At 56.4% G+C, this 11,291-nt stretch overlaps 1 protein-coding gene across 1 annotated transcript in view; it reads left to right on the plus strand.

Moving 5' to 3' along the window:
- Positions 1-11,291, plus strand: part of VOLCADRAFT_93569 (uncharacterized protein) — a gene marked incomplete at both ends in the record, with an annotated part of 31,418 nt that overhangs the window by 1,682 nt on the left and 18,445 nt on the right. Inside the window, 11 exons of the mRNA XM_002952764.1 lie at positions 251-367; positions 3,025-3,253; positions 3,882-4,023; positions 5,051-5,181; positions 6,550-6,660; positions 6,772-7,484; positions 7,697-7,939; positions 8,374-8,568; positions 9,052-9,093; positions 9,880-10,005; positions 10,294-10,569. Coding sequence (XP_002952810.1) covers positions 251-367; positions 3,025-3,253; positions 3,882-4,023; positions 5,051-5,181; positions 6,550-6,660; positions 6,772-7,484; positions 7,697-7,939; positions 8,374-8,568; positions 9,052-9,093; positions 9,880-10,005; positions 10,294-10,569 — 2,325 coding nt within the window. The remainder of the gene's footprint in view (positions 1-250; positions 368-3,024; positions 3,254-3,881; positions 4,024-5,050; positions 5,182-6,549; positions 6,661-6,771; positions 7,485-7,696; positions 7,940-8,373; positions 8,569-9,051; positions 9,094-9,879; positions 10,006-10,293; positions 10,570-11,291) is intronic.

Raw genomic sequence — 11,291 nt, forward strand, 5'->3', positions numbered from 1 at the left:
AACACATGCGCCACCCGCGTACTTACATAACCTAAGTATCCACAGGCAAGCGACCGGGATTCGAGGCCTTCGCAGTACACAATTCGGTTGTAGCAGGTTTTGCTTTTGCAGGGCCCGGCGCGACTGGGTTGAGAAATTTAATGGGACGCGTCCATAGCGCGCTTAGCGAAACGCCAGCCGTTGTCAACAGGACCCTGCGGTTAAACAGCTTAAATTTAAATTTCAAATGTATTTTTTACTCGTGCCGCAGAACCACTGCCAGGGTTACGCTTGCGGCGGCCTGTACGTGAACATGATACGACAGGCCTTGGAAAGAGCCCCCAAGGACGCCAGAGGCATCATTACCTTCGGAGGCTATTCCAGTGGGGTGAGGGGGGAGATCGGGGTTTTGAGGGGGACGGGGTGCAGGCGGGGTTGAGGGGGGGGGGAATAGGCGCAACGTGACGCGTGTGGGCGCGTGTTTGTGTTCGTGTGTCGTACTGGCCACGTGCAACCATTAGGGTCACAGGAAGGTCAAAGACTGTTGGTTTATGTTATGTGTTGTGTTAGTGTATGTTTGAGTACGGCACGTAATACCTGGACGTCTGTATGTGTGTCTATAAATACAAGAGGGGTTATATAAAGTTATACAAGGGGGTTTCACAATCTCTGCACTCCTGGCGGGGACGTCCGTAACAGCCCCCGGGGGTGAAAGCCATAGACGGTCGGTTTTTATTATTGTGTGGCGCCGAGTCATTGTTCTCCCCCGTCTCGTTTGCGCCTGAATGTCAAGGGTAAGCCAATGAGGTGACTTAAGGACGCCGATATGCAGCCGACTTGCTTGTAGGGAGCCGGGCCAAAAACAGTCGAGGGTGATAGTAAGTAAGAATGCTTTGTTTGGTCACAGCCTAGAAGAATGCTTTATATGGCTAAAGGCGCCGGAATAGCCTCAGTAGCCTCAGTGTTGTATTATTATCACAACACTGAGGCGCATGATCAGCGTGGCGTACATATGCTGCCGAACCGCACGTACTGGTCCTGACAAGGCAACCTGGGCGGTGTTTTTAAAACTTTTTTTACCGTGGTAACGTTTTTAGTGACCAAGTGGTTACTGTGGGGGTTTCCTATGGTAACTACCTTGCACAAAAAGTTTTTCCCCGGCGAGTATGCTGAACAGGAGCCCACTAGAACCATGCATCCGAAGATCCAACTTTGACCCTATGTACGGCAACGTGTTCCCGAGCCGAGCTCAGTAAAGCAACACTGCTCCCATCCAAGCGGCTAAAAATGTTGTCGGGGGTCACTACTACCGGGGGTTCTGTGTCCCAATTTCATTGCGACCATTTGTATATTATAGTCTCTCGTGCAGTGCACGGCCAGCTGGCCCGCTGGCTCTACTCTTCGTGAATCTGGAGCCCACTGTAACAACCACACACACACACGTGTGGTTTTGGCGGAGGGAGGCTGCAAGGTCATATGATGGTGAAGGCATAGAACGTATGTATGTATGACGTTGATTACACTGTGGGCTGAAAAGCCTGAGGCCCGGGGCCGACGGGGGGCGGATGCACACGGCCGGTTAGTCTCGTGCACTCCGCCCCCGGGTCAGGCCGCACGGGAAACGACGGCCGGCACACATCAGCGCTCGTTTGGCGCTCAAGCTAGACGGGATCTATGCCCGCTGGTCACTTAACGGTATTAGGAGTCTCTGAGATTGTGGAGCAACTGAAACGAAGTCGCAACCGGGGGGCTCTTCCTGCCGACCGAACGAACCGAGCACCTCAGAGGGCTCGCATCCAGGACCGGGCGACCGGGAGCCCGACGAGTCATCCCGGGCTGGGGAGGTCACCAAGCTCAAACATCCTCAGATATAAAGAGCGCTGAGCGCTCACACCACAAGATGCCAAACAGCCTACTGAGTCTACTACCCACCCCCGCCTCTCCCTCCCTGGGCTAGTCCAGGGGAGATAGCACCCGTCGGGGGGATAACACCGCACAAGCCCACGCCCTTCCACAGCACGGGGTCTAACTTGAAAAGTATTCAAACGGGAAAACCCTGCGGCGACCCCGGGCGATCAAGCCTCCGAAAACCACAGGGGGGGAGGGTAGCCAGGTCGGCGCCCCCCCATTACCGCTCTACCAAGACGGCTGGTTCCCAAGATCCTATCTCACGTAGATGCCGCAACACACGAAACCCGGTCTCGTACCCTGAAGAACCTAGTCCTGCACCACGCGCGCACCTCCGAGTACGGCCCCTCCTGGGTGCCCACCTCCCCCTCATCCGCGCCCTCGCTACGGCCACCTGTTTCCACTCACCACCCCTCAACCCTACATCCTCTTGGTGCTCTCTCTGCCTCTTCCCCTCCCCTCCCGGCTCTCCCCGCCCTTTCCCCGGTCTCCCCCCCCCTCCGCCGGCACGGTTCCCCAGGCAAATAAACCCTCCCTCCCCCATCTCCCCTTGCGCGGCACCCCCCCAAACCCCATCTCTGACCCCGCACCCCTCGCAACCTTTCCCCTCAACCTCCCTCTCCACCTCCCTACCACCCTCACCACCTCATCCCCCCTCCGCGCCTCGACACCCTAACCCCTTATCCCCTAGACACCAGCTCCCGCCGCGTCCGCTTGACCCTTAGGTCGTGATGTCCACCGCCTCCGCGCAGCGCAGTACTCCCCCGATGATTGACAGGATCGGGTCGTGGGGTCCCACTCCCTAAAACCCTAAAACCCGAATGTATGTATGTATGTAATCTTAGCACGACCAGGGGCGGTGGCTGGGACTGGGATGGGGATGGGGTGAAGTTAAGGCCCGGGACAGGCGAAAACGAAGTGGGGTTCGCAATGCGTATTTGTGTTCGTTTGCCACTACGCACTTATTGCATCTGTGTTTTCGTCTGCGGGGCCGCGCAGGTTCTATAGAACCTGTCCTGCATAGGCCCTTATAAATACTCCTGAGCCTCCCCATTTCAAATAAGTTATTATACTTTTTACTATCGTTCCTCGATCTGGAGTCCCGTCATATACCCCTGCCGTACCCCTGCCGTACAGGCCGCACGGGATTCGTTAGAAGGCTGGGTTGCAGCCGCGGGATACAGCCCCTCAATCATCACCTACGTAAGAAAGCCTGCAGACGTGGCGGCGTACTACAACCTCAGTTCGTACAAGCTGCTGTACATTCCCTCTGACTCCGGCCAGACAACCGGCGGTATCGATGCGACCATGAACTTGGCCCTTATTGGCATCAAAGACAGGATATTCGACTTTGTGAACGAGGGAGGTGAGGATGCTTGAGGGCTTCGTGTTTTTGCCTTCGTCGTACAACCGCCTCAACCACCTGCAGCCAACCTCCGGGAGGATAACGGCCGGGAGGATAATTAGGCAAACGAGGCGAACGACCACACGCCACATGCCACATGCCACATTTGATTTCAGACTTGGGGAATCCGGCGGGGTTGATGGACTAACGGAAGCAGCCTAGCTGCTGCTCAGCGTTCGGTGCTTCGGACTGCTGCTGCTGCTGCTGCTGCTGCTGCTGCGCGCAGATCCTGAGGGTTTTTGATATTGTAATGGATCGAGGTTCTACGGATCCAAGATTAAATGTTTCTCAGCTTGCTCCCTATAACCGGGGTTGTAGAGTTGTATTGTGAGATTAGATGAACACGACTGTTCATCAAAACTCATTAACACTCACACCAGCATTCGTCACACATCACAACACTCATCATCGGCACACATCTACACATCATTGACACTCCTCCATATTGATAGAGGAGCAACCCGTAAGGCCCCCGAAAAGGGGAGCCGATCGCTTTTCCTTGTCGTACAGTTGGCGGTTAGAGCATATTCTGGCGGCTCTACGTGCTTGTTAATTAATCTGTGTACGACACGTACATGCCATGTTGCAGGTTCCATGGTCGTATTGACCCAGGGGTCACAGAGTAAGCCGTACGGCTTCTTGCCGATGCCCATGATCTTCACCGCCACGGATTTTATCGATGTCACCGTCACAAACGAAATGAAGCTTTACTCGCCTGATTCCACTTCAGAGTAAGAAGGTTTTTTTGTAGCTGTTCTGGTGATTTCTCCGCTACATACATACATATGTACTAGGGTTTGGCACTACTGGTAAGGCGCGACCATTGCCCCCGAGAGATCCCGGGATCGATACCCGTTAGGGTCAAAGTCCTTCCGATGGTGGAAAGCATTGCGCCCCTAGTTGATGGACGGTGGTGACCTGGGATTAAGTTAACCTGCGAGCCGACCAGGAATAGAGTTGCGCCGCTGTCGACCCGGCAGATTCCGTTGGATGCTGGTGGTGGGTGCGGAACCTGAGCGATCCACTGAGAAGTTGACTAGGGTGACTGGATGAGGGTGCCCCAAAATACCGGGGAAGGCAGGGTTTCGCTGGGTAGCTGCCACGGGCGAAGATACACCCCCCTGTTTCACACATTATATATACTAGGTTAGACACTACTGGTAAGGCACGACCATTGCTCCCGGGAGATCCCGGGATCGAGACCTGTCAGGGTAGAATATAAGAAAGGTAAAGTGTAACGACAACGAAAGGTTAAGTGTAAAGTGCCCCTCGTTGATGGACGGTGGTGGCCTGGGATAGAGTTAACCTGCGAGCCGACCAGGAATGTCGATCCGGCAGATTCCGTTGGATGCCAGTGGTGGGTGCGGAACCTGAGCTATCCACTGAGAAGTCGGCTAGGGGGACTAGATGAGGGTGCCCCGAAATACCGGGGAAGGCAGGCTTTCGCCAGGTAGCGGCCACGGGTGGAGATGTACCCCCTTGTTCCACACATCATACATACATACATACTGTCGCGTCATACATATATACTGTAGCATCGACAAAACACGTGCGTACGGCAGACTACTGCCGTGACAATACATGCATACATGCAAACAAATTCCCCTTCTGCCCCTGCCTTCTGTCACCTGCGGCCCCCCTCTCCTCCGCCCACCAACGTTACCAAGCCCTCCGGCGGCCACCCTCTGCCCCCCTCCTTGTCCCTGATGCTGCACCTCCCCACCTCCCCACCTCCCACCCACCACCTACATTCCCCAGTAATTTGGATCATTACGCCTGGCACGGCTATTTCACGGGACCTGTAGACTGGAACGGAATGCGCGTGGTGGCTTACCAGGCGGGATTCTGCCCCGTCTTGTCGGGTCCCAAGCAGGACTGCCGTGCGACCGGTAAGGTGGTTGAGGGAGGTACAAGGTGGTTGGTACGGTTAACAACAAACCGAGTGATGCAGCAATGTACGTGTGGGCGTGTGGGGTTTGGGGGGTTAGGGGCAATCGGGGGATTGGGTCATCCTGGCGAATTATTAATTCGGGTGGAGGAGATGGGGCGCATGACCACCTGACGACGCAGGCCCTGACCTGCTTTTCTGACGTGGTTGTGGCTCCTTCTCAGTGATTTTAAAACGTTTTCACCGTGGTAATTTTTTAGTGACCAAGTGGTTACTGTGGGGGTGGTAACTATGGTAACTACCTTGCACAAAATGTTTTCCCCAGCGAGTATGCTGAACAGGAGCCCACTTGAACCGTACTTACGAGAAGATGCGATTTCAAACCGCTCATTCCTCGAATAGCCAAGACGACGCTTATATAATGATTTGTTTATGTACGCATATAAGATATATACAGAAGGATTTGGCCGGAAATATGTACAGATAGAACCTATGGTCACTACTACGGGGGGTTCTGCAGCCCAATTTCCAGGCGACCACCATGTTAGGTGACTCCAAAACTTTCCTAGTGACCACCTTCCGTAAGGGAATTGTCTTCTCAGTAACAGCTTGGTCATTAATAACCACTTTTAAAAAGTACTGCTCCTCCTCGTGCTGGGCACAATACGTGTTTTGAAGGAATTTTTATTCGTCTCTGTCTGCCTGGCCTGGACGACGGGTTGGGTCTTGTTGGATCTGGTTGGATCTGGCTAGGTAGGTCTGGTGAAATCTATTGGATTTGGCTTGATCCGATCGAATCTGGTTAGATCTTGCCACCGTCTTCACTCGCGTCCACCCCCCTCGCTTACCCCGCGGCCCCCCCCGCTGCCCCCGCCCTAACCCACCGAGAGCAGTTCTTTGCAATTTCAACACGATGCTGACGTACGAGCAGTGCTGGGACGGACGGGATAACAACGGCGATGGGCTGGTGGACAAGCTCGATCCGGCTTGCTGGCGATGCGGTGACGGAGTGGTTGATCCGAATGAAGAGTGCGACGACGGCAACATCCTCGACGGCGACGGCTGCTCGTCCAATTGCGAGTTTCAGAACGTTCCACCGCCGCTGCCGCCATCGCCGCCGCTGCCGCCACCGCCGCCGCTGCCGCCACCGCCGCGGCCACTAAGCCCCAGCCCGCCACCGGCGCCGCCGCCGCCACCGCCGCGGCCGCCAACCCCCAGGCCGCCACCGGCGCCGCCGCCACCGAAACCACCTTCACCGGCGCCAGCACCGCCACCGCCTTCACCGCCAAAACCCGGCCCGCCGCCGCTGCCGCCATCGCCGGCCCCATTGCCGATGCCTCCCAGTCCCCCTAGCCCCCGCCCTCCACAGCCATCCCTTCGCTTACCATTGCCATTGCCTCTTTCAGGCCCTCTACCTCCTACCCTAAGCCCATCACCGCTGACAACCCTGCCGCCGCCGCCGACACCACCCTCGCCGCCGGTAGCCCCGCCGCCGATGCCCTCACCGCCGCCTTCGGATCCGCTGCCGCCGCCGCCTGAGGCGCCTCCATCCCCGCCGCTTCTACCGCCGCCTCTACATCCACCACTACAGCCTCCAACACCGCCGCCAGCCCTGCCGCCGCCGCCGACACCACCCTCGCCGCCGGTAGCCCCGCCGCCGATGCCCTCACCACCGCCTTCGGATCCGCTGCCGCCGCCGCCTGGAGCGCCTCCATCCCCGCCGCCCTACCGCCGCCTCTACATCCACCACTACAGCCTCCATCACCGCCGCCAGCCCTGCCGCCGCCGCCGACACCACCCTCGCCGCCGGTAGCCCCGCCGCCGATGCCCTCACCGCCGCCTTCGGATCCGCTGCCGCCGCCGCCTGAGGCGCCTCCATCCCCGCCGCACCTACCGCCGCCTCTATATCCACCACTACAGCCTCCATCACCGCCGCCAGCCCTGCCGCCGCCGCCGACACCACCCTCGCCGCCGGTAGCCCCGCCGCCGATGCCCTCACCACCGCCTTCGGATCCGCTGCCGCCGCCGCCTGGGGCGCCTCCATCCCCGCCGCACCTACCGCCGCCTCTATATCCACCACTACAGCCTCCATCACCGCCGCCAGCCCTGCCGCCGCCGCCGACACCACCCTCGCCGCCGGTAGCCCCGCCGCCGATGCCCTCACCACCGCCTTCGGATCCGCTGCCGCCGCCGCCTGGGGCGCCTCCATCCCCGCCGCACCTACCGCCGCCTCTATATCCACCACTACAGCCTCCATCACCGCCGCCAGCCCTGCCGCCGCCGCCGACACCACCCTCGCCGCCGGTAGCCCCGCCGCCGATGCCCTCACCACCGCCTTCGGATCCGCTCCGCCGCCGCCTGGGGCGCCTCCATCCCCGCCCTCGCCACCGCTCCTGCCGCCATTATTGCCGCCAGTCGGTCCCGAGCCGCCAGTTCCGCCGTCACCTCCATCGACGCCCGTACCACTGCCAGCACCGCCGTCGCCTCTTCCGCCACCGTTACCGATACCTTCGCAGTCGCTGCACCCACCATTTTCCCAACCCATGCCTCCAAGGCCAAGTTCAACGTCGCCGTCACCGCCGCTGCCGCCGCCGCCGCACCCCATCCCTCCGCCAACCGTCAAGGCTCCAGCCCCGTCACCTGGGTCTGCGCCGCCGCCGCTGCCGCCGCCGTCAAGGCCACAGCCGGATCCGCCGCCTGGGTTTCCCATGAGTTTAGATTTGGATTACAACTATCTGGTAGCTTCGGCACGCTTCAAGGTGCGACCAGTGGGAATTTCGTGACGTGTACGGCAGAGAAGTACGGCGTAGATATCCGTAAAGAAGCAAAACGAACAATTGAGGTAACAGGTTTTGTATTAATGCGTGGGGCGCTATGGAAATAAAGGAAGAGCCAACTGAAAATGAACAAAACGCTTGATGGTGGGTCCAATTTCTGTAAGAGCTGACACCTTTGGATCTAGTATTGACTATGATGAGGAGGCAGTAGTGGTGATGGAGGGAGGGGGTTTCCCGGCAGCATATCCCTTTGAGCGTTTCTACTAAAAACTAAACACGAGTGGACGTTCTTGTGCGTGTACGACATGTCCACATGCATACAAAGAAGGGGGCCGCTGGCGAAGTTAACCACCCTAAGTTAACCACCCTGTAACAACATACATACAAAGAAAAAGTTGATCTGCCTGGTACCGCAGGGAGATTCACCATTCGCCAGCTGCACGGCAGCCGTACAAGACAGCCTCGTGCAGGCGCTGGCCGCGTTGGTCAAGTTGCCGACCCGCAATGTCACCACGGCGTGTGCCTCCGAAACCACCACAAATAGTGGCAGTGGCAGTAGCAGCAGCAGTAGCGCCAGCGGGCGGCGAAGGCGCCTCAACGACGCGGGTACGGTAAGTAGTTTCTTCGGAAATACCGCTCTGGTTTCGTGGACGAATCGGTTTCGGAGCTGTCATGGATTTCGGCGATACAGGTCATAATGCATGTAGGGCTCATTGGCCAACCCAATGACACAGGTTGACAAGGATCTGTCTGTCTGTCTGTCCGTCTGTCTGTCCGTCTGTCTGTCTGTCCGTCTGTCTGTCTGTCCGTCCGTCTGTCTGTCTGTCCGTCTGTCTGTCTGTCTGTCCGTCTGTCTGTCTGTCCGTCCGTCTGTCTGTCTGTCTGTCTGTCTGTCTGCCCTTCTTCCCCTTTCTCTCTACCACTCTTTGCTTCCGCCGCTCTGTGCGTTCCGCCGCGCTGCCCCGTCCTCTCATTTCCCCATCCCCGTCTTGCCACCTGCCGCTGCCTTGAACTACTTTTGAACTTTTGAAAAACGTTTGCATTTCGAACTTCAAAACAGTCCTGTGATGTCCCTTCTCGGCCCCACGCTACAGGACTGCGCGGGCTCGCGCGTTGCTGTCAACATCACCTTCAAGGTAAGGCCCTTAGGGTGCGATAATAATAACAATAATATTCCGTTGTCGAGAATGGAGAGGTAGGAGAACAACCTGCGGATCCCTCCCTCCTTCCCTCCTTATCAATTTGGCGCGTAGCAATGGCCCACGTAGCGCAAATATTATATTAATTTCACTAAACTTCATTTCAAATTTTGTGCAACAAATAAAACAGTAAGGTTAGCAGGTAAGCACAATTTGAAAATAGTAATTAGCAAATATTTGTTCATACTTCATAATAACATTTTTGGTTAAAAAGTCAAAAGGTTTTTCCTCCTTCCCTCCATCCATCCCTCCATCCACACATACATACACATAAACATATACATATACACACATATATACATACGTACACACACGTGTGCAGGGAGGGATAGCTTTACCATAGGGCCTTTGTGGGGTTGTGGCTGGTCGGACGAGATTTGCATTAGGGGTTTGGATTAACGGCAAAGAGGGGGGGTAAGGGGGAAGACCTTCAGGGTCATGTACGGAAATGCTGTTGTCGAGTCCGCGTGCAGAACGTCAGTGTATGGAGGGAGGATCAGGCTGGATCAGGTTTGGACTAGAGGAACGATCAAAGGTGGGAGAAGAACCTGGACTTGGGACGTGTTACACGTGCCATGTACATGCTGCGTACATGCGGTGTTTCCGCTTCATGATATGCCTCTGCCGTACGCCTCCTTAGCCTCGACAGTCTCCCTCCAACCCAATGGTGCCGGACCATGGCATTTCCCCCTCCTCCCATTCGCCCTTTCATCTTTCCAACAGATTGACCCCGCGAGGCCGCTGGCAGCGTTCAAGGCGGCTGTGTTCAACGCCTTGTCCAACGCGGGTGTTGAGGGCGTGTGTCCGCTAGGTCTTATGGACGGAGAATGGGCGACCACTGGCAGCGTGGTGCGTGTGGCTAGCTGGCGGGCGGGAAGGGACGAGCCGTAGATATACTTCGAAATTTTAAAATTACAAAGCTTGTGGAATTTCAATTTAAAACAGCCTTCCTGACCAAGAATTCATTAATCGTCGTTCTTGTCGCTTTTGAATCAGTGGTGATCGCGTGTAAAGTTTGAAATTGAAAATTTGAAATTCAAAGTTTTGGTTTAATGATTGAGATGTATTTACATGCGACATTGCATCACCGTTATGATTTTCCGTTTTGTCGCTGCCACTTTTTCCTGCGCTGTGCAGACTCGGAACACCGGATCCACTCCCGGTCCTGTCGACTGTCGAGCTGCCATCGCAGCCGCGGGCGGCGGCGACGCCACCGCCGTACCTAGCTGCTCGCCAGTGCAGTACCAGGCGGGCGAGGCGATGGCGCCGCCGCCGCTGGCTTCCCCCGCCACCGCCGCCGCCGCTGCCGCCAAAAAAGGGTTGCCATTGATGATCCTTATTGCTGCGGCTGTAGGCTGCATGTTCCTCTGCGCGCTTTGCGTCCTCGCGGCTGTCGTATATCGGCGACGAAAGGTGTGTGTGATATGTGTGTGGGGGGGAAGGGGAGAACCGATGGGGATTAAGTATATGTGCTGATGTATGATGTGTGAGACAGGGGGGTCATATCTTCACCTTGTGGCCGCTACCCGGCAGACCCTGCCTTCCCCGGTATTTCGGGGCACCCTCATCCAGTCACCCTAGTCAGCTTCTCAGTGGATCGCTCAGGTTTCGCACCCGCCACCGGCATCCAACGGAATCTGCCGGATCAATGGCGGCTCAACTCCATTCCTGGTCAGCTCGCTAGTTAACTTTATCCCAGGTCACTACCGTCCATCGACTAGGGGCACTTTACCTTCCCTTGACAGGTCTCTTATGTATGTAATGTGCATATACATATATATACATATATATACATATATATACATACATATATATGTATACATACATACATATGTATACATACATATGTATACATACATATGTATACATACATACATACATACATACATACATACATACATACATACATACATACATACATACATACATACATACGGTTCGTTCGGTCGGCAGGAAGAGCCCCCCAGTTGCGACTTCGTTTATGTTAGGAGACCAACGGGCATAGATCCCGTCTAGTTGGAGCGCCAAACAAGCGCTGTTGCGTGCCGGCCGTCGTTTCCCGTGCGGCCTGACCCGGGGGCGGAGTGCATGAGACTAACCAGCCGTATGCACCCGCCCCTCGCGCTGTGCTTCGG

Source organism: Volvox carteri, assembly GCF_000143455.1.
Source record: "Volvox carteri f. nagariensis unplaced genomic scaffold VOLCAscaffold_32, whole genome shotgun sequence".
In the NCBI taxonomy this organism is placed as follows: Eukaryota; Viridiplantae; Chlorophyta; class Chlorophyceae; order Chlamydomonadales; family Volvocaceae; genus Volvox; species Volvox carteri.